Source organism: Ursus americanus, chromosome 4 (assembly GCF_024610735.1).
Source record: "Ursus americanus isolate L20-20 chromosome 4, mUrsAme1.1.p, whole genome shotgun sequence".
NCBI lineage: Eukaryota > Metazoa > Chordata > Mammalia > Carnivora > Ursidae > Ursus > Ursus americanus.
The window spans coordinates 31,793,562-31,817,680 of record NC_142130.1 but is presented as its reverse complement, the minus strand read 5'-3'; the positions used below and the strand labels follow the sequence as shown (position 1 = coordinate 31,817,680).

General features: G+C 38.6%; 1 protein-coding gene across 5 annotated transcripts in view; it reads right to left on the bottom strand.

The window, feature by feature from the left end:
* Positions 1–23,332, bottom strand: part of PCYT1A (phosphate cytidylyltransferase 1A, choline) — a 40,858-nt gene extending 17,526 nt beyond the window's left edge. The window contains exons 1-3 of one of the 5 annotated variants that reach the window (XM_087861544.1): positions 22,852–23,332; positions 18,042–18,114; positions 10,937–11,063 (exon numbers count right to left, since the gene is read on the bottom strand). In XM_087861544.1, the coding sequence (XP_087717670.1) occupies positions 10,937–11,053 (117 nt within the window). In that variant the 5' untranslated portion in view covers positions 11,054–11,063; positions 18,042–18,114; positions 22,852–23,332. Of the gene's footprint in view, positions 1–10,936; positions 11,064–18,041; positions 18,115–22,096; positions 22,493–22,840 lie in introns of those variants that run through there. The other 4 variants (XM_045812553.2, XM_045812550.2, XM_045812552.2 and 1 more) reach the window with 4 other exon arrangements.
* Positions 23,333–24,119: the final 787 nt, after the last annotated feature.

The window sequence follows — 24,119 nt, the reverse complement described above, 5'->3', positions numbered from 1 at the left end:
TTTCAGATGATTTTTATATATTGATCTTGGTCCTGTGACTTTGCTAAACTCAATTATTAGTTCAGGACTTTGTTCAGTAGATTCCTTAGGATTTTCTACATATAAGATCATGTCATCCATGACTAAAGACATTTTACTTCTTTCCAATCTGGATGTCTTTAATTTCCTTTTTATTATCCCTTATTGCCTTAGTTGGAATCTCTAGCACAATGTTGAACAGAGGTAGCAAGGACAAATATCCTTGCCTTTTTCCCAATTTTAGGGGTGAATAATGCACTCTTTCACCATTATTATGTTAACTGTAGGTATTTTGTGGATGCCATTTATCAACTGAGGAATTGTCTTTCTTTTTGCAATTTGTTGAAAGTTTTTATAATAAATAGGTGTTGGATTTTATCACATGCTTTTTCTGCATTACTGAAACAATCATATTCTGGTTTTGTCTTTTGTTACTTATGGTGTATTAAATTAATTGATTTTAGGATGTCAAACCAACCTTGCATTCCAGAGTGAAATCCTCCTTGGTCATGCTATATACATCTTTTTATATGTTCCTGAATTTGTTAATATATTGTTAAGGATTTTTGCATCTAAGTTTGTGAGAAATTTTGAACTATAGTTTCCTTTTCTTGTGTTTTTTGTTTTTTAGGTTTTTTTGGCCTGGCTTTGATGTTTGGTTTCATAAAATGGGATAGAAAGTATTCTCTATTTTCTGAAACTGTTCAGAATAGGAAACTATTTCTTCCTTAAATGTTTGAAAGAATTCACCAATGAAGCATCTGGGACTGGTCTTGTCTCTGTGGGGAGATTTTAAAAAACTCAATTTTTTTTTTACTAGGGATAAGTCCATTCAGATTTTCTATTTCATTTTGGGTCAGTTTTTGTAATTTGTCTCTTTCTAGGAATGTCTATTTCATTTAAATTGTCAAATTTTTTGGCATCAGTTGTTCATAACGTTCCCTTATAATTCTTTTAATTTCTGTTGTGTTGTAGTAATGTTTGCTTAGAATTTTAAATTCTAAATAGATCACATCATGACTGGGCTGAATCCAGCGACTGGGAAGACATTGTTTTGTTTTGAGATAATGATGGATTTTTTAAGATTAAGTTTTAGACTTATTTATTTATTTGAGAGACAGAGAGAGAGACAGCATGAGTAGGGGGAGAGGCAAAGGGGGAGAAAGCTCAAGCAGACTCCCCCCCCCCTTGCTGCAGAGCCCAACGCAGGGTTCATCAAGCAGAAACTAAGCCAACTGACTAAGCCAAGTCAACTGACTGAGCCATCCAGGCATCCTTTAAGATTAGGTTTTAAAATTAAAACATATTTGTTTTTGGGGCACCTGGGTGGCTCAGTTGGTTGGGCGTCAGACTCTTGATTTCAGCTCAGGTCATGATCTCAGGATTGTGAATGGGGAGCCTGCTTAAGATTCTCTCTCTCCCTCTTCCTCTGCCCCTCCCCACTCTCTCTCTCTAAAAATAAAAAAATAAATAAATCTTTAAAAAAACTTATTTCTTTTTAAGAATCACTTACATAATAAGCTTAGTTTAAGATACGCTAAAGCTATATAAAGATAAAACATTCATTTTTTAGGAGACATGGGCACATATGCATGCTATCCTTTTTAAGGACATTTTTTAAAGGAGATAAGAATAGACCAATGACCCAAATATACAATTTTCTGTAGTTAACAGATTTCTCTACAGATTAGAGAAGACAATTTATCCTCTGGAAGTTAGTACTCAAAGAGTTGCTTAACAGTAGTTTGTGTTTCTAAAAGCATATGCTATTCACAAAATAATACATAATTTATGATTCTATCTATATAAAGATCAAAACACAAAACTAATCTATGATGACTGGAAGCCACAGGAAAAGGAGGAAATTTAGGTAAAATGGATACTGACAAGCAGGGACATGAGAGTTTTCTGGGAATACTGGTGATTACGTGGATATATACATATGTAAAAATTTATTGAGCTGTACACTTAAGGTTTCTGCACTCTACTGTATGTAAGTTATACCGCAAGAAACAAGTGACATTTGGGCATAAAAAGGAATGCAGTACTGATATATGCTACAACAGGGATCCTGATATCTTGAAAACATGCTAGGTGAAAGAAGCTGGCCATAAAAGACCACTTATTGTATGGTTCCATTTATATATCCAGAATAGGAAAATTTATACAGAAAGTAAATTAGTGGTTATACAGGGCTTGGAGCGTTAGGGAGAAATGGAGAGTGACCGCTAACAGGTACAGGGCTTCTCTCTGGGGTAATGAAATGTTCTAAAATAGATTATAATGATGGTTGCACCCTCTGGATATTCCAAAAACCATTTATTGCACACTTTAAATGGATATGTGAATTATAATAGTATGTGAATTATATCAATAAAGTGTATATATATTTATATATAAAAAACAGGCAAAAATCTATAAAACAAGTAGAAAAAAATGTGTTTATTAACAATAGTACACATAGATCAAAGATGAGCTTTATTGCTCTGAAAGTCATTACCAATAGAGTACTGGAGTTGGTTGTTAAATATTCAGGACTTTTGTGGGCCAGTTATTAAATCATTGGTAGTCTGATCTCAGCCACAGAAATCAGCAAATACTACATATCAGAGGGGTTTTTTTCCCCTGCAGTGAGCCAGTTTACTAAGACACCACTGGTTATTTTGCATACTTAGAAAGAGACCAGTTCAGAGGTTATTACAGGGAGAAGAAAATGGGCTTACAGATTTTTCCATTAATGTTGCAGTGGGAGTAGAAAGGGTGGCAGATTTTGTGAAGGAAGAATGGGTAGTACATGGTAAAAAGAAAAAATATTGTCACTTGAGGGAAGGAGGCATTTACAATGAATTTTTGAACTGAAAATAAGATTGTAGTACCAGTAGTATCAGTAGCAGGAACGGGGAAGTTTTTTAAAAAAGAAGTTGAGATCAAAGAAAATGAGAACTGAGAGAAGTCTTTTAACTTGGAGATTCAAATGACTATTAGAGACCTTCTAGAATATATTAATACAAGTCAGAACACCAGGGCCTTTAAGAAAATTAGAAGAAAAGGAAATAGATTAGTAATAATCTTTCATTAAATATGTGTATCCATAAAAGGAATGAGAAAAACTGAAAGATACCTAGAGGAGACAGAAAGATCAAGTGGCATTTTTTTTTTTTAAGTTAAGGAGATCTGTACATGTCAAAGACAGAGGAAAAGGAGTCAAAGAGACAAAATACTGGAGAAGGAAAAAACAGATAACTAAGGAAGGAAGAGTCTAGAGAAATGGCAGGGAATGGCTTTAAAGGAAAGCAGGGGGGAAAGTATTAGCTTCAGAAATAAGAAGGATCACCCCATTCTAAAAGCAGAAGGAAAGGTGATAAAAGGACAATGTTAGATGTAAAGGAGGAAAGACACACAAATTTATATCTGATATCCTCAATTTTATCAGTATAGTAAGAAGGATATGAAATGTCCTATGAAAAACAGGGAGGTTGATATGAGACTGAAAGCTTGAGGAAAGCAGAAAATATGTGGAATAGTTACTGTGGGAAATGTACCAGACCATCAGCAAATGACTAATGGAACTACTGAGCACTGTATTAAGACCAGATCAAGCCAGCAACATTAATCTAGAGAAGGCCAAGTTAACAGGTCTAGGAAGAGAAACTGAAAGATGTAGGGTTAGGCCATAGAAAATGAAAGGGAGGCAGAAGGGGGAAGTAAAGAGAAGGAGGCAAAGGGATCTAGACACTTTTCCAAAGAAGATATACTAATGGCCAAAAAGCACATGGAAAGATGCTCAACAACATTAGTCATCATGGAAATGCAAATTAAAACCACAATGTTACCACTTCACACCCACTAGGATGGCTATGAGCAAAAAGACTAGCAATAACAGTGATGGCAAGAATGTGGAGAAACTGGAACCTCCATACACTGCTGCTGTGAATGTAAACTAGTGCCCAACTTTGGAAAATAGTTCTTCAAAATGTTAAACACAGAATACCATATGATCCAGAAATTACACTCCTGGGTATATAACCGAGAGGATGAAAACAAAGATTTTATTTATTTATTTATTTATTTATTTATTTATTTATTTATTTAAGTAGGCTCTATGCCTACTATGGGGCTTGAACTCATGAACTCAGGATCAAGAGTTGCACAGTCCACTGACTGGGCCAGCCAGGGCCATATAAAATATATATATATATATTTAAAAACCTGTAAATGAACAATGTTCATAACAACGTTATTCATGATAGCCAAAAAGTGGAAATCCAAATGTGCATGAATTAATGAATGGATAAACAAAATGGTATGTCTATGGGTAATATTATTCACCTGTAAAAAGGAAAGCAGTATTAATACATGTTACCACCCGGATGGACCTCGAAAACAATGTTAAATATGAGAAGCCAGATAAAAAGGTCACATACTATATGATTCCGTTTATATGAAATGTCCAAAATAGACAAATACCTAGAGACAGAAAGTAGATTAGTGCTTGCCAGGGGATGGAGGATGGGAGGGGTGATTGCTAATAGATATGGGGCTTCTTTTTGTGGTGATGAAAATGTTTTGGAATTAGATAGTGGTGATAGTTGCATAACATTGTGAATACACTAAAAATCACCGAATTGTACCTTTTTAATGGTTTAAACAGTGAATTTTATATTATGTGAATTTTATCTCAATTTAAAACGATACATTGAAGTATCCTATCTTTCAGGGCACCTAGGTGGCTCAGTCCTAAGGATCCAACTCTTGATTTCGGCTCAGGTCATAATCTCAGGGTCCCAGGATCAAGCCCAGTGTCAGGCTCCGAGGTCAGCACAGAGTTCTGCTTGGGATTCTCTCTCTCCCTCTCCCTCTACCCCTTCCCCCACCCGCACACACCCGTGCTCCTTCTCTCTCTCTAAAATAAATAAAAATAAAATATTTTTTAAAAGTGTCCTATCTTTTACAATGTTTCTTCAATCTTCCCTGTATACTGTGTATGTTCCAAAGCAGAAGGCAAATGCAGGTATCCCTCCTGGCTAGGGTTTCAATTCCTCCTAAGTATAGAAAATGAAACCTAAGGTTCTTCAACTACAACAGATCAGCAAAACCTTTCTCTCTCTAGAGTTGCCTCCAGTTAGAATGAATAGTATTTCTAAAAATATCTTTCTAAAAACAGTACCTCTAGAAGCTAAACCTAATAAAAGTAGGACAAAGTACTTCTACCTTTATTCTCCTAAAACATACCTCCTTCATTTTAACCTCAAGGGAATCCTACAGAATATTATTTTCAAGTCGTTTGACTATCTGACTGTGAAGCATAAATGAAAGGGCATGGATTTAGAACTTGAAAAAACTTAGATCTAAATCCCAACTCTATCACTTAATAGCTGTGAAATCATAGCTTTCATCTTCTATAAAATGGAAGATAATACCTGCCCCACAAGGTGGCTGCAAGGATTAAATAAAAGAGCATATGCAAAGTAACTAGCACAATGTTTCACATATAGTGGCACTCAACAATTTATGTCATCAACAACGTGAGCTCATTTTCTCTCCCATTCTATGGTACACAGGTTTCATTACGCCAACAAAATTAACTAAATTGTACTAATCTAAGACATTAGATTCTAGATGCTATATCAAGTTTCTAATTCTTTCCAAATTATAATGAATACTATTATAATGATTAATGATCATCATCCCCAAATTATGAATGATCTTCTGAATACAATATTGCTTTCACAAAAACTTTTCCTGATTATGTTCACATATATTAACTCACTATTCCTCAAAATTCCAGTGAAAGAGATGAGATTCTGGTGTCCTAAGGAATAGGGAATGGAGATTACTCAGATTATGACCAGAATTTGATATTGGCTTCCCAGTACTCTACTTCCAAGGATTCTTAAAACATTTTTCAGCAAAAACTTTCAGAATGACACAGAGAAACATTTCCCTTTTACCCAAACATGCTGCACAAATGGTAACAGGTCTTACTGAGATCCAATTTTTTTCCATAATGCTAGAGGAAAGGCTGTGAAGTCAAGAGGAATACCATGTGGTATGAGAAAGAAGGGATAAGGAACAGAGCAAAAAGATTCCACTCCCTGGGGAAGGGAGGGAAGGAGGGAGGGAGGGAGGGAGGGAGGGAGGGAGGGAAGGAAGGAAGGAAGGAAGGAAGGAAGGAAGGAAGGAAGGAAGGAAGGGAGGAAGGAAGGAAGCTGGAGAAAGGGAGAAGGGGGGTGAGGGAGGAAGGAAGGAAGGAGAAAAGAAAAGCAATAATTCTCCCTGACTCCTATTGCCATTTCAATGAATGCAAACAATGAACTCATCTATCTAACCACTATTGGGATGTCTCCTAGGCCTTCTAAATTGAACTTGTACTAAATTAAAATCTTTCTCCTAAACCATCTTTCCATATTTCTACTTTAAATAAGAAGCACCCCATCTATACAATCTACCTAAGACTGAAATCTAGGAGTCATCTTTAACACCTCTCATCCTTTACATCCCAATGTCCAAGGATTGCCTATTTTAACCCTTAAAAACTTAAAATTTTAGCTTAAGTTCTCATTATCTCCAACCTGGATCATTACAACAATCTCACAACTAGTCCTTTGGTTTCTGCCAATCTGCATTTCAACTCATCCTTTCTAAAACAATCCGGATGATCTTCTAAACTGCAAATCTGATCACATTATCCACAGGATAAAGTTCAAACTTCTGAGCACAGCCCACAAGATCCTTCATAATCAGGCCCTTGCTTACCTTATCTATTGCAGATTATTATTCCAAACTTTAAACTCTAGTAATATTACTCATGGTTTGTTAAACATACTATTATTTCACACTTGAACTTGTATGCTATCTCTTGTCCATTTCTTGGAGAATTTTTTTTTTTTTTAAGTAGGCTCCATGGAGCCCAACACAGTGTTTGAACTCACAACCCTGATCTCAAGACCTGAGTTGAGATTCAAAGTCAGATGCTTAACCAACTGAGCCACCCAGGTGCCCCTTGTCCATGTCTTGAATTCCTATTTATCCTTCAAAGTTCAGCTCAGAAATAATCTCCTCAATGAAGCTTTTCCAAAACCACTGTCCCCACCCCTAGATCAAAGTTTATCTGTTGTTTCTCTAGGCAGCCATTGTACCTCTTTCTTCTATTTGGCCCTTTCATTTTCTATCTTTTTTTTTTTTTAAGAGAAAGAGAGAGTATGCAAACAGGGTAGGGGCTGAGGGAGAGGGAGAAAGAGAATTCTAAGCAGGCTCCCTCCCCAGCAAAGAGCCTGATGTGGGGCTCAACCTTACAACCCTGGTATCATGACCTGAGCCGAAATCAAGAGTCAGATGCTTAACTGACTGAGCCACCCAGGCACCCCTCATTCTGTATCTTATTTATCTATTTCCCCTATTTGTCTGTGACCTTCTCTCTCTTTTTAAGATTTATTTATTTGAGAGAGAGAAAGAGAGAGTGAGCGAGCACACAGAGGGAGAGAGAGAGGGAGAAGCAGACTGCCCGCTGAGCGGGCAACCCTAGGTGGGGCTTGACCCCAGGACCCTTGGATCATGACCTGAGCGGAGGGCAGACGCTTAACCAACTTAGCCACCCAAGTGCCCCTGTCTGTGAGCTTCTTCTTCTTCTTTTTTTTTTTTTTTAATTTATTTGTCAGAGAGAGAGAGACAGCCAGCGAGAGAGGGAACACAAGCAGGGGGAGTGGGAGAGGAAGAAGTAGGCTCCCAATGGAGGAGCCTGACGTGGGGATCGGGGCTTGGGGCTTGATCCCAGAGCTCCAGGATCACACCCTGAGCCCAAGGCAGACGCTTAACAACTGCACCACCCAGGCGCCCCTGTCTGTGAGTTTCTTAAGGGCAAGGTCATCCTTTCATCTTTGCATCTCCAACGCATAGCAACTGGCATACAGATGTTCTCAATATATGAGATTGTGAGATCTATCTCCATTAGCAGAACTGTTGCCAATTTGTGATTATTTATACATATGATAAATATTAAGATAGGCTAAAAGTCTTATTCTTCACAAATATTTTTGTGATTCTTTTTGATTGTACCTTTAGAAACATCTGTATCAATAAATTCTTTATACTTATAAACAAACTAACCATAAAGTTATCCCTTTTTTCCCCCTCTTTAATTATTTTCTCTCTTCTTTCCAATTTATTCTGACCCACCACCCCAGCTACTATTACTTGGTGATCCTTACAATTTCTCTCCCCCTTGCAAGGGAAATACAAAAAACAAAAACCTCTTCTGAGCTCTGAGCTATAGAGCTCCATATTAGGCTCACATCTCTCAAAGGGAAGGGCATATTTATCTTTATACTCCTATCACCTACAGGCCATGCTGGCACACTGTGTGTGATAAAATCTTGTTTGCTCAACTCAAATGTCAACTAATGAGTGATAAATAAAATGTGGTATGTGATGGAATATTATTTGTCAACAAAAAGAAATGAAGTACAGGGGGCGCCTGGGTGGCGCAGTCGTTAAGCGTCTGCCTTCGGCTCAGGGCAAGATCCTACCGTTTGGGGATTGAGCCCCACATCAGGCTCCTCCGCTAGGAGCCTGCTTCTTCCTCTCCCACTCCCCCTGCTTGTGTTCCCTCTCTCACTGGCTGTCTCTCTCTGTCAAATAAATAAATAAAATCTTTAAAAAAAAAAAAAAAGAAAGAAATGAAGTACAAACACATGCTACAACATTAATGAATCTTGAAAACATGCTCAGCGAAAAGAAGCCAGCCACAAGACTATGTATTGTATGTATGCCATTTATATGTAATGTCCAGAACAGGCAAATCTATAGAGACCTAAAGAGTGGTTTCCAGAGGCTGGAAGTTAGGAGGTAATGGGAAGTGACTGAGAATGGGGATAGGACTTTATTGGGGGGTGATGAAAATGTTCTAAAACTGTTTGTGGTGATGGTTGTACAGCTGTAAATATACCCCAAACCATTGAATTGTACAGTTTAAATGGGTGGATTATATAATCTCAATAGAACTGTTATTAAAAAAAAGAAAAAGAAAAAAATCTCGTTTGCTTTTGCTACAGAGCTGAAAAGGGGTCAGAGACAGAACGCACAAGTGTACAATAGAGATGACAGATAAGTTTATTTAGCAGACACTCCTCACTAGGGTCAGTACAGCCTGTTGGGTAAGTGAATCTTTGACCATTAGCGCATGCTAAATAGCCAGTGTGTACTTGAGAGGAATGTGGGATAAGTAGGAAGTCATTCAACTGATTTGTGACATGAATATATGAAGCAAAGTAACTTAAAGCATTGAAATTCCTCAATTCTAAGGACCAAGAAATTTAAGTCTTTTAAGAGCCTATTCCACTAAGACTGGCCTTCTTTGCTCTATCCCTGGCTATTGTGACTGGCAACGAGTATCACCTACTTGGTTATAACTTGTCCCTACTCCAAGGCTGATTGCTGAATTGGTGCTTACCACCATCTCTTAACCTCAATTCTCTAATACGCATTCAGAAATTAACAATGGCCTGTTTTGTTTACTGCTGAGTCATTTTCTGAGTATACTTGCTACAGTGTACAGAATAATGGTCCCCTAAAGATGTCTACATGTTATTCTCTAGAACCTGTGACTCTGTTACCTTACATGGCAAAATGGGCTTTGCAGATATGATTAAAGAATTTTGAAACTGGGTGATTATCCTGGATTATTCAGGTATGTTCAATGTAATCACAAAGGTCTTCGTAAGTGAATGAGAGAGGCAAAAAAGTCAGAATCAGCAGAGATGTGATGACAGAAGCAGCAGTCAGAGTGTTGTGATTGCTGGCTGGCACCAAGAGCAAAGCCTCTCAAAGCTGGAAAAGACAAGAAAACAGATTCTCCCTTAGAACCTCCAGCCCTATCAACACTTTGATTTTAGCCCTCTGAAACTCAATTCAGACTTCTGACCTCCAGAACTATAAGATAATATATCTGTATAGTTTTAGGCCACTAAATTTGTGGCAATGTGTTAAGCAGCAATAGGAAACTAATACACTTAACCCTACCATCAATACCATCATCAATATCAGGCCTAAAGCATATGTCTCCTGTTGGTGGAATCCAGTTGCTTTTATTGATCAAGACAGAGTACTGATTTGGAACAAATTTTAATTGTGTCAGAGTAAAAATATTTTTCCCTTTGCACTACAAGCAGCTCCATGACTAAACACTGGAAACTGCAGTTTTTGATCAATGGCTAATGGTCAATATAGTTGTAAAGAAAACACAGAAACATACAATCCTTTTCACTGGAATTTTAAAACATGGATTTCATAATAATATTATCTATCAATAATAACTTCAATTGTGTATGTGATCGTTGATATGTTTTTTAGGGAAAGCTTTAAGAAGGGTACCAAACTGAGACAGGATGAGCAGTTTGGAATGGGGTATTTCGTCGAAGGCTTGGCAGTAGTTAGCAAATACAAGACAACGTCCCAGAGATAAAGGAACACAACGTAGGCAGTAATAGAAAAAGCCTGTCATCTAAGATATCACCAGTAATAGAGTGAAGGAATGATATTGGAGAACAAAAATAACACAGAGAAAACTAAACACCATGAGATGATACTAAGATCAGACGACGGCTCCAATTTCTCTATTCTATTACTTTTAATTTGATCTTTAGCCTAATATACACACAACTTCCAAATTTTCCTAAACTTCTTTTTTTTTTTTCTAACATTCTTTTTCCGGTTCCAATGTAAAGCTCTTGCAACTGAGCTGTGAGCTACAACTTGATAAGAGAGCATAACATTTCCAACAACTATGAAAATACTATTCACACTTACTATTCATTCTTTCCATTATTTAAGACTTGACATACTGATATCATCAATTTTATATCAGTTTCTAGACACCCCCCCCCACCAGATTAAGTGTTCAACAAAGAAGTCTCTTCCTTACAACTGCACAGCGTGGCATTTTTGAAGAAATTCCATCTTCCTCTGTTGCCCCATTGGGTCCAGGTACCTCTTTTCTCCTCTTTCTTGTGTTCATTTTGGCTGAACTCTGTGCATCCATCTTCTTTTAACTGGTCATAGAAAGTGAAAAAGAATTTTTTTCTCATTGAAGTGGAGAAAAAGTCTGTCACCAGTATTTCAGAGATGTTAACACAGATACACTCAGCAAAAGATCAATCCCATAGCACACATTTCGCAAGATGAACTGATTGCATCTGGCAAAAACAACAAAGCTTCAATAAACACATGCTGTAGTAGAAACACTGAAATGCTTCTCTGGAAAAATGGCCACAATTAATCACATGACCTTGGAAATTATTACCCTGACCAGTGTAGCCTGTATACTAACTGCTAATTTCATATCCTGACTAAATGTAAAAGATTGGAATAACTTGGCTGAGAAAGTTAGTTATACGGACTTTTACCACCACCACTTATAACATCCCTAGGACATCTGGAGCTATTACAAGTATAAGAAAATGTGAAAGGTATGTTTTTGGTGCAGATGGGGGGAAAAAAAGAGCTTTTTAAAAAAGAGACAGCCATCACCAATTCCTGGTTTAACAAAGCTGGATTTTTAAACTCTAAATGCTCTGTAGGTTTCAGAGACCACTCCACAGGGTTAGATCTATGAAAATTGTGAAGTGTACTGTATCTTTTAAATGTCCTTCCTCTTCCCTTTCCAATACCTATTTTCCCTTCCTCTTTCAGAGTCAGCACCTTAAGTTTGTTCAGAGCCCCCAATAATTAAAACCCCACCCAAGCTTCTCCTTCCCCTAGTGAAAACTTAATTATTACTGTCTCACTTAGCAGAGAGCTTCTAGCAACTAGCTACCACAGCAAAGATCTGAATATTTGATGTTTCATGTTTAGATGTTGACTTGTGCTACCTCTCCAACACCCTGCAAGGATATTTGCATTTTTCTTGGGTATCATATTTTGCACAAATAAGTTAATTTAATAATGATGTAATTTTAGGCATCAGCCAGAAATTGGGGATAGAAGAACTTTAATGATCAATTGCCATTTCTGCCAAGACATGATACCATGAAAGGTAGAAGAAAAATCCTCAGAGCAGAGGTGAAAAACAAAACATGCCAGACAGAATAAGGACATTCTCCTCCACCTTACTGCCTCTAATAAGCTCTCCTGAAGATGACGTTCATCTAAACAACTGCAATTGTGCCTTACTTTATGTGACAAGATCTACAAGAAACCTGACCTAATTCTTAAAGACTGAAGGTGACACCCATGAGTCCTGGCTAAGTATTAGGCTGACATGAAAAATGCCAGAGTCCAAAGTGAAAGATGAACACCAGCCAGAAACTTCCTTTCATCACAAATGCAAATTAAAACGGAATAAGGGTACTATACATTTAACAAGTTTTTCAGTGATGATGAGAGCTTTTCTTCATTATTGTTATTAATTTTTCTTTCAAAATATCCAGAGGTTGTATTATTACTCTCACCTCACTGGTCTGAGAGGCTAACTAAAAACACCTAATCAGAGGTGTCTACGTGGCTCAGTCAGTTAAACGTCTGCCTTCGGCTCAGGTCATGATCCCAGGGTCCTGGGATCAAGCCCCGCATAGTCTGGGTCCCTGTTCAGTGGAGAGCCTGCTCCCTCTGCCCCCCTGCTCATGCTCACTCTCTCTCTCTCTTACATGTTTTTTCTCTCAAATACATAAAATCTTAAAAAAAAAAAAAAAACAACCTAATTAGTGACCATTTCTAATTTGCATACAATAGGACTTTGCTTAAGTATCTGTTAACTTCTCAGGGTAAGTAGACAAAATCCATTATGAGAAATGCAATCAGCAATCTCCTGTCAGTCAGTTGAAAGTTAGGTAGTTCCTAGTCCTGAGAACTTACTGTGTATAGGGTACTATAACATATTTTTTAAAGTAAAAATTATTTTCTCAAGAAGATTTCAATTCAGCTGAGGAAACCACATATTCATGATACAAAAATGCTCCTTAGGATTCTAAAACCACTGGGGGAAAGTTTGTTAAAAAACAGGATATTTACAGTTTCAAAGCATCTTCAAGTATTTTGAAGTAATCCTCATAGATTACTTATTAATTATAAAGCGAAAAGAGTTACCTTTAAAGTGAAAAAATCTCTTAGCTAAGTGATCAAAGTTAATTAACATCACCAATAATGCCTCCTGAAGTGAGGCATTGAGGACACATTACCTGCCAAAAAAGCATACCCTGTATGGGTTTATGAGGAACAAGCAAACAAACCTCAGTTAAAGGACATTCTACCCTGTTATTCTTCAAAAAAATGTCAATCATGACAAACAATGAAAGGCTGAGGGATTAATACAAAGAATAGACAACTAAATTTCATTTCTAGGTTGGGGGAGAAATTGTTATAAAGGATAGTTATTAAGACAACTAGTAAAATTTGAATATAGGCTGTGTATCAAATCATAATACACATCAATGTTAAAATACATTTGATAATTACACTGTGTTATATAAAAGACTATCTTTGTTTTTAGGAGATAAAAGCTGAAGTACCTGGGGATAAAGGGTCATGATTGCTGCAACTTACCCTCAGCAGAAGCAAAAGAAGCAGAAGAAGGAGAAGAAAAAGAAGTGAAGCAGAAGGAGAAGCAGAAGCAAAAGCAGCAGCAGCAGCAGCAGCAGCAGCAGCAGCAGAAGAAGAAGAAGAAGAAGAAGAAGAAGAAGAACAAGAACAAGAACAAGAACAAGAACAAGAAGCAGCAGCAGCAGCAGAAGCAGAAGAAGCAGAAGGAGAAGAAAAAGAAGGAGAAAGAGAAGCAGCAGAAACAGTAGAAGCATAAACAGCAGCAGAAGAAGAAGTAGAAGTAGAAGCAGAAGAAGAAAAAGAAAGAGAAGCAGAAGAAGCAGAAACAGAAGCAGAAGAAGTAGAAGCAGAAGAAGAAAAAGAAGAGAAAGAAAAAGGAGAAGCAGCAGAAGGAGGAGGAGAAGCAGAAGAAGAAAAAGAAAGGAGAAGCAGCAGCAGGAGAAGCAGCCAAAGGAGGAGAAGCAGAAGAAGCAGAAGCAGCAGCAGAAGAAGCAGAAGTAGGAGAAGCAGAAGAAGATGCAGCAGTAGTAGAAGCAGTAGAACAGAAGAAACAGAAGCAGAAGAAGGAAGAGGAGCAGGGGGTGGGGAATGAGAGGGAGAAGAAAGAAGAAAATTGTGTATATTATGTTACATTAAAAAAAATGTAAAGCTGGGGCGCCTGGGTGGCTCTCAGATAAGCATCCGACTCTTGGTTTCAGTTCAGGTCATGATTTCACGGGTCTTGAGATCAAGCCCCGTGTCAGGCTCCATGCTCAGCAGGGGGTTTGCTTGGTGGTGAGCCAGCTTTTCCCTCTCCCTCTGCCTGCCACTCTGCCTATATGTGCTTTCTCTCTGTCAAATAAATAAATAAAATCTTAAAAAAAGAAAAGATTTCTTTAATCTCTGTTCCTCCCTCTTCTGACATTACAAATAGGTGTCACTTTAAAAGCACCTGTACTTTCCATTCATGATACAAAACAGTTTTAAGAGTGCCATAATAAATCAAGGGGATAAATGTCATATTGTTTTTTCAATAATTATTTTCTATAACTTCAAGTTAAAATTCCTAATGTTTAATAGGAAAATACTTAACACATCCAAAGACATGTTTATAGGAATCTTTAGAAGTCTTTGCTCTGTGTGGGGGGTGGAGGAGTGGGAAGGCATGTGTGCTATAATATTTTTATAGCTTTATTGAAGTTTAATTGACATACAATAAACTGTATTTAAAGTGTATAATTTAATGAGTTTTAACATATCTATACATCTGTGAATCATCAAAATTAAGATAATCAACATAACTACCACTCTCAGGTTTCTTCATGCCACATTAGAATCTATCTCTCCCTCCCCAACTTCAACTTTGCTTTACCTTTTTGTTTGGTTGTTTGTTTTTTATACTGTGGCAAAATACATGTAACATTAAGATTTGCTTTACTTTCTAACTGCTTATTTCTTAAAGTACTGAACCATCTTGTCATATGATTCAACTTAACTAGACAAACACATGGTGGATATTATCGTACTAGAAAGAAGCAAAGGCTCTCCTTCTAAGAGTTAAAATAGTGCCAGTGTGGTTTAAATATATTCGACAGCCAAACTGGTATCTGGGGTATTTGGACCTTGTGATACCAGTTCTATTCCACTAGACTAATAAATCATACAAAAAATATAAAATATCACAATGAGGACTCAAGGCAAGAGAAAGGATTTGTATGATTAGCTAATTAAAGTAAAATTCACAAACATAGAAGGAATCAAGTGGTTACTGTGGTTACAGTGGTTACTATTGTTATTAACATGTTACAAAGCCCTTTGGTAAATAATAGTAATACTAATATGTTTTACCTGTATTTCAATTGAGTACGTATAAAAAAAACTCTCCATCTGCCTTATATAAGCACCTTTAATCAAATGTCTAAGGCAGTATTTCTCAGTAATTCTTATGCATGCTCCATTTTAAGAAATATAGAAATTTTTTTTTTAAAGATTTTATTTATTTATTTGACAGAGATAGAGACAGCCAGCGAGAGAGGGAACACAAGCAGGGGGAGTGGGAGAGGAAGAAGCAGGCTCATAGCGGAAGGGCCTGATGTGGGGCTCAATCCCATAACGCCAGGATCACGCCCTGAGCCAAAGGCAGATGCCTAACCGCTGTGCCACCCAGGCGCCCCAAGAAATATAGAAATTTTAACCTCACTCCGTCAGCATAGTATAAGGATTTAAGAGTTCGGGCCCTAAAATCAGATTACCTAAATATGAATCCCTTCTCTACTACTTACTAGCCATGAGAACGTGGACAAATTCCTTAATCACCAGAGCTGCATCACCTAACAAATGAGGTTCAAATGGAGTAATCCATGTAAGTCTTAGTTCAGTGCCTGGCACACAGTAAGTACTTGTAAGTATAGCTACTATATTATTTAGTAGTAGTAGTTGTCATCATCTGCCTTAAACTTGCATTCTTGTGTATCCCCTATATCCAAAAAGGTTTTGTCAAGTTTCCCCCCTAGAATTACTATTATGAAAAGTATACCTTTTTTTTTCTTTGAAAGATTTTATTTATGTATTTGAGAGAGAGAGAGAAAGAGCACACATGAGCAGGGGGAAGGGCAGAGGGAGAAGTGGACTCCCTGCTGAGCCGGGAGCCTGAGGCGGGACTCCATCCCAGGACCCTGGGATCATGACCTGAGTCAAAGGCAGACGCTTAACCGACTGAGCCACCCAGGCGCCCCATGAAAAGCATACTTTGAATGTAAAACTATGGTAAAACATTAAGTATGCTACATCTCCTGCTACATCTCCCCAACCCCTATCCCATTTAAGAATCACTGTTGCAGCAAGAAGTCTTCTAGAGTCTGACTGTAAGCTACCATAGGAAAAAAATATTGCCCTTTTGGCATAAATTAGTTAAACTGGGTTTCTCATCACTTGGAACCATAAAAATCATAATTGGTACATTTAATACCTAGCAATGAGCTCTGGCACATAGTAGGCACACTCAATTACTATTTGAATAAATATACTAAGTATAGAAAACCACTTTGAAATTTTGAAAAGCACTTTATACATTACTGTTTTGTTTTGAAAGAAGTCAAGTTCTTGTCAGTTTATAAGTGTATCAAAGATGGCACAACAAAGTTCCCAACCTGTTAAAAGTATTTTTCCTTACCTACTTACACTATTTCTTTTCCGCTTACATACAGTTCTTCTATTTTCTAAAGATGACTTTTGTGTCTAACACTGTATTTTACATTATACTTTAAACTGAACATTACACATTAGACTTAAACTCAGGTCTTAGCATCCTATGGATTTGGAACAAATACACCTAATACTTTTGGTGTTTAACGTAAAACACTTCTGTATCTTACCCACTTTCTTAGAAGGAGAACACCAAGATCACAGACATTCTTTAACAATAACTCTAAAAGAATTTTGAAATTATAAAAAGATTAACTCTCATGCCTTTCCTCTAAAACTACTACTATTTTTTAAACCACTTTTCACTGGCTCTCTCTTAGACCAACCCCATGCTCCCTCACATCTAATAACTTATACAACATGAAAGCATATAGAATAATTTAATTATTAGTGCCTTACTGGAAAATATTACCAGTTCCCCAAAAGTTACAAAAGATGCCTGACATATCAGGTTTGCCATTGAGAAAAGGTATGTGGGAGGATGAGAGCATACTGAGGATGGTAAATACATGTTGGCTTTTAGTGCATTATACCTAAAACCACTCACCTTTAGAACATTCACAATTGTCCAGTTCCTCCAACGATGAGGAACATTACTTCTCAAACTCCCCGTTTATGATAACTTCACCTTTGTAATCAACCAACACTATTAAGTAAAGGTGCAGTGATTTCCCTGGAAAAGGGGGTGGCTTTAAACATCTACATTCAAGAGAGAAAAAACCAAAAACATACACAGGCTGCCTTAACATAACAGGCTGTCCAGAAAGTGATAGGTTGGAAAAAGATGGCACCTCCTCAGAACCAATATAGTGTAAGATCAGAATGGGGATGGGGAGTGGAGAATTACCTAATAATCTGTAAGCGGATCCTGGCTTCCAGCCATAGCATCCATATTAATTAAGCTAGGATGAGTCAGAATGAAAGTAGTTGGAGCTAGGATACATAGCCTCCCTCTTAAGCTCATTAGGGTGTGCCAAAGCTTCCTGTTTCCCTAGCGGTTTATCCTACAAAAAAAGTTTCTTTGTAAAATGAAACTATAACAAGAGAGAGACAAATGGAACTGACAGCATTTGTAAGGCCTGATCTTTCTAACATTGCTACCTTTCAGTCCCTAGTCACCTACCTTTAGTCAAAATCTCCACTGATGCACAGATCTAAATACAGGCATAACTGCCACCACCACCAGACCACCACCACACCTATTAAGTGAATTGGTGTCTCTAAATTGCTTTCAAGATACAAAATGTAGTATCTGTGCCTGTGATTTTTACTCAGATTCACAAAATCTGGCTCCATTTCTGCTGACTCACCTCCCAGTACACACTGCTTGCCTTGTTCTTCAATGTTCCAATAAATGCCTGCTTGGATGCATCAATTTTGCTACTAAGAAAGTACAGAGAAGTGGAAATGTGTGTGAGGTGGGAAATATAAATATAAATATAAATATAAATATAAATATAAATATAAATATATATATATATATATTTTAAATAGGCTCCACATGGAGCATGGAGCACAACTTGGAGCTTGAACTCATAATCCTGAGATCAAGAGTCAGACGCTCAAATGACTGGGCCACCCAGGTGTCCCTCATATCACACATTTTAAAAGCATTTTGATAGCTTTATTTCAACACAGTTTCCTTTTTAGCTTTATATATTTAATTCTTTGCTTGGTCTAATAATACTATTCCAAAAGGGAATCCACAAGGTTTCACCATACTGCCAAAGGGGCCCACAGCACAAAAAAAGATTAAGATTTCTCTCTAGGACCAAAAAATAAACAAAGATAATCACATCTAAGATAATACCCTTTAAATTAAAAAAAAAAACCTACCTAAAAACAAAACAAAAAAACTATTTTCCATTAAGTGCCACACACCCATTTTGTTCTCTAGCATAGAGCAAAGACCATATGTCACTATTTTTTTTACCAGTCTTCACTTCAAAATTGGTTTGCAAATAGTTGTGAGTGTGATACAACAGCCTGGCAGACCCAGGGGTTCCCCTGGCTCACTGGCAGTCCTTCTAGTACAAATACAGAAAGCTTCAAACTCATATAACTTTTAACAAGAGAGTTATCAAAAGAAAGGGCAAAAAGACAAAACAAAAACCAAAAAAAGCCAGCTATATATCTATCTACTAATCTGGTTGGCAAACAATAAAATACAAGCAATTCAATTATTTATATTAATGTGGTAATGTATGTAAACAAACTTAACAGAGTGCCAAATATTTGTTAGAGACTCACAAACAGTTTTTTTTTTTTTTTTCTGGAGTGGAGCTCTGGCACATACTGCAAAACAGAGTACATAAAAATGTATATTCCCTGAATTTACTGACTGAATTGTAGAAAAGGGAGTTCCCTAATAGTAGAAAAGCCAAAAGATCTGACTTCAGATCAGTTATGCAAATACATGAAAAGAAAAGCATTATTACTAGATATTTTGTCATTACCCATCATTAATAACGATAGCAAATTATCATAGTTGCTTGTTCTATAAATATTTTATAAATTAATTCTTATCAGCATTTATAACATGGAAAAGTTATTCAGCTCTCTAGGAGAATCATGTGTAACTTAGAGGTTAGACAGCTCCATAGGGGAATCATGAACTGGGTCAGGTGGTTTACAAACTCTATGAGATTGTATACAAAATTTGGTGAGTATGCCTATATTTCTGATTATTAAAAACTGTTTATAAGCAGAATAACAGTTACCTCTGCTATAGTTAGAAAAGCTAAAATGAGAAAGCAAACAGTTCTTCCCTCAGTCACAAACTGAGTTAGTGTTAACATCAGATAAAGTAACCTGTGATTTCTGAATCTAAGGCTCTGACTAGATTATTCTCCCTAAGGGATCACATATCCAAAGAGAAGGTCCCCAAGAAAAATAAAACTTCACCTATTTATGGGAAGAGAAATCATAGGCTCAGAAAGGAATAAAGTTTATTCTTTATCAATCAGGCCATTATACTGGTTTTTGAAGGGAATTTGCAAAGCAGGGTAGGTCAAAAAGAATCCTTTCATTCAACAAATACAAAGGTCCCCAGAGGAAGTGCTGCAGTCCCCAAGCCTAAATGTCTACTCTTCTAAGTCAGCTATCTTGAAGCATACAGCATTGACCCTTGAATAACACAGAGGTTAGGGGCACTGTCCCCCAACACACACACACACACACACACACACACACACACACACACACACTGAAAATCTGCTTATACTTTGACTTCTTCAAAACAAGCCTACTGTTGACTGGAAGCCTTACCAATAGCATTAATAGTTGATTAACATATTTTGTATGTTACACATATTATTTACTGTATTCTAACAAGGAATACAAGGAAGCTACTGAAAAGAAAATATTATTAAGAAAATCATAAGGGGGCTGAGGGGCCTGGGTGGCTCAGTCGGTTAAGTGTTTGCCTTCAGCTCAGGTCATAGTCCTGGGGTCCTGGGATCGAGCCCCACATTTGGCTCCCTGCTCAGCAAGGAGTCTGCTTCTCCTTCTCCCTCTCCCCCTCCTCTTGCTTGTGCTCTCTCTCTCTCTCAAATAAATCAATAAATAAAATCTTTTAAAAAAAAAAAAAGAAAGAAAATCATAAGGGGATGCCTAGGTGGCTCAGTTGGTTAAGCGTCTGACTCTTGATTTCAGCTCAGGTCACATTCTTAGGGTTGTAAGATGAAGCCCCGCTTCAGCTCCAAGCTAGGTGTGGAGCCTGCTTAAGATTCTTTCTCTCCCTCTCCCTCTGACCTTCCCCCCTCCTTTCTCTTCTAGAAAGAAGAGAAAAGAAAAGAAAAGAAAAGAAAAGAAAAGAAAAGAAAAGAAAAAGAAAAGAAAAGAAAAGAAAAGAAAAGAAAAGAAAAGAAAAGAAAAGAAAAGAAGGAAAGGGAAGGGAAGGGAGAAAGGAAGGAAGGAAGGAAGGAAGGAAGGAAGGAAGGAAGAAAGAAAGAAAGAAAGAAAGAAAGAAAGAAAGAAAGAAAGAAAGAAAGAAAGAAAAAGTGAGTCATAGGGAAGAAAAAAATACATTTACAGTATTGTATTTATCAAAAAAAAAATTCACGTGTATGTGGACCCATGCAGCTCAAACATGTGTTGCTCAAGGGTTAACTGTATTCTGTTACAGAAAGAAATTCTTGCATAGTTCCTTTCAGTTATGTATAATGTAAGCCAAGTAAACATCTAATGTTTTAGAAAAAGGTGTAACTAGCCATTTTTTATCTAAACAAAGACTCTCCCCCATCATTCATAACTCTATACTCATAACTTACCATTCAAGAATCTTTCTGAACTCCCTTCCTCTATCACAAAGTATATGTGTGTAGGAGGTGAGGGTGACTATTAGATTATCAGATAAATGCAATGTCAGATAAGCTAAAATTATCTCAAGTTTCTTCTATTAAATATTGTTTTTAAAAAACACTGGGCGGTACAATCAGTAGCACCTTCTACAAAGGTATGTAGAGAGGATATAGTGAAACTCACCAGTTCATGTCATCTGCATCACTAACAGCCCTCAGGAATGGGGATCAGTAGGGGATAAAATCACCAGCTAAAACATCATCTGAATTACTCACAACATGGTATTATTCCCAGTTTGCCAGGCTTGGCCTCTAGTACATAAATCAGTGAGCTGGACAGCTAAATACATCAAACCCTCTCCCATATGGTATTCTAGTCACCACTGTTGACTTTGCTAGCCTTATCCTTTCTTCCCTATGATGGTCACCATCTGCCTACCACTGACTATTGCACCAATCCCATTCTCAACTAATATCTTTTTACCAGCAATTCTTGGTACTTACAGAATGACTAAATAACAAGATTGAAAAGGACCCTAAAGACTGCATCTCCCTACCCCCATTTTACCTACCAAACCCCATCTTGGCAGAATGTTTTCTGTCTCTATCTTCAGTTCCCTTCCTGAGCCTTGTTCCTACCCTTCTCAAAGCTTCCCCTTTCTCAATGTCTTTTCCTAGCAGTTTCTCCTATCACAAACTCCTATATCCTCACTGCTTCTATAAATATCACTGTCCCTAGTTCAGTATGTAAGTTCTGGTTCTCCCAACTGAGATATTGAGTTTCAGTCCTCAGTCATAACAGTCACCTCAATTATATTCGGGAAGTCTTCTCCAGTTAAGTCAATCTGATGGAGCCTGTCCCCCCAGCCATAGAGCCAGTCTTTGTACTTCTAAACAGTCCCCTAAACAAAGCATCGTGGCATTTTAGACCTGAGAGAAGACTCAGAAATAATCTGAGTTTAAACTTTTACTACATTTCACATATTTTAGGATACATGAAATCCATTTTACATCATCATCTCATACATACATAACTGAAACAAGTTTCATGAAGCAATACTTACCCTTACTATATGAACACACTGAAAATTTCTCTTGTATTAAAAAAAAAAAATTCTGATGCTATCCACTAAATGGATTTCACAACCCAGTAACAGGATGGAACCCATAGTCCAGGAAACATTAATCTAGTCCAAACTTCCCATTCACTGATGAAAAAACTGGACCTCGGTCTTGAGGTAAGTTTCCCGGCCACGAGACGTCTGTCCATAAAGTTAAACTCAGGTCTGTCTGATAAGTCCCACCCAGACCAGTGTTCTTTACACGAAAGACCTTCTCTGCCCAGTCATGACCGCTCAACCACACCCCGTGCCCAAACATAACCCTGCAGTACCACGTCCGGTCACTGAGCCCACACTGTAGTCCAAGTTAACTGCTCCTCGGTCCAAGATGCCCCCGGCCGCTGCTTCACGCTCCCTTAGACCCCGCACAGTCACTCTCCCTCGACCCTGAGTCTCCTCCGAGGCACTGCCTCATACTTTCTCGGTCACAGTCCTCTCGCAGCTTCTGCCTCGTGCTCTCCCAGGTCAGAGTCCCCTAGCATTCACTGCTCCTGGGTCGCACACTCCTCGCAAGCAGCTACATCTCGGTCACGGTCCCCTCGCTGTCACTGCCCCTGGGTCACAGCAGCCTCGTAACTCCTCCTCACACTCCCCTCGCTGTCACTGACCCACTCTTCAGTCTGTCTCCTCGCGGTCCTAGCCACACAGTGTGTCCTCTGATTGAGAGCAGCAAGGAGATGCACACACCGGATCCTCACCTGCAGCTCACGCTCCCCCGGCCTCAGTCTCTTCGGCTTTCTCCCAGGCGCCGCGTCACGGACAAGGGAAGTTGAAGAGGTTGCGGGGAGACGCCCGGGAAAGGCAGCTGACGGAACAGCGGGCCGGAAGTCCCGCCTACTGCCCGCCTCTTGTCAATCCGACTACGACATTTCCCTGAAAACCAAGACCCTTGACACAGTAGTTCCGCCTCCACAGAGGCTCCGGAGACGGCGTGGCTGAGCAGAGAACACCAGACCCAAGAGACGAAATGGCTAAGGGCCAGCCTCCATGCGGCACCGGAGTTTGGGGTGAAGACGCCTCCTCGTGAGGAGATACAGCCGTGAACTGTCGCGCGTGCTCGCTGGCAGTCAGTCAAGTTGCGTTAAGCCGGTGGCCCCCCAGCTCCGGCCAGATTCCCCCCGGGAAGGACCTGTCGTCTCCGGCCTCTCCGCTCCGTCGCCGGCGTCCGGCGCGGGACAGGTGGCCGTGACGCCTTCCGCCCGAGACCCCTCGGCCTGCGGCTGCTTCGGCACAGCGCCAACTTCGCCCTACTTGGTCATGTAGGGAGAATCCATGTCGGTCAGCCCAGCCCTGTGGTGACCTGTAGCTGGCCCCAAACCCTCGTTTCCGTTATTTTTGACCCAGGTTGGCTCACCGAAAAATGATCAATAGGGATCAACCGAGGGCTAGTTGAGCAGGAGCGGATTCAAGGGAGGCCAGCTGGTAGGAAATCACAGGTAGCAGGGTATCTGGTAAAGAGAAAAGTTTTCCCTTGCTAGAATGAACCTTTGGAGGGGTCCCTTTTGATTCCATAGATGCAAGACAAGCAAATACCCAATGTGATGGGAGAAGAATGTAAAAGAACTTTTTAACGTATTATTATTTTTTGTCTACATGCTTGCCTTGAAAGTGGCTGAGAAGAAAAGTGGGTGGATACACTCAGGACTGTGCTGAGGAGTCCCCAGGGAAAAATAGGATTTAAATTGTAACCCTTTTTCCCTTTTGAATTTCAAATAGTTACTTGAACGTGTCCTGTAAACTAAGGTGCTCCAAATAAGGGCTGCTAGCTGGAGAAGACGCCAGGGACTACAAGGGGAACATCACTACAAAGAGAGTGGGAGCTTGGATAGTAACCAGAATAATCTCAGCGTCTTAAGGGAGGGCTGATTTCATATACAACTGGGACACTGTTCCTAACACTACAGCAAACCCTGGAGAAAATTAATGTGCGTTTAACCTAATAAGCTGTGTAAGGTGTAGGATGACA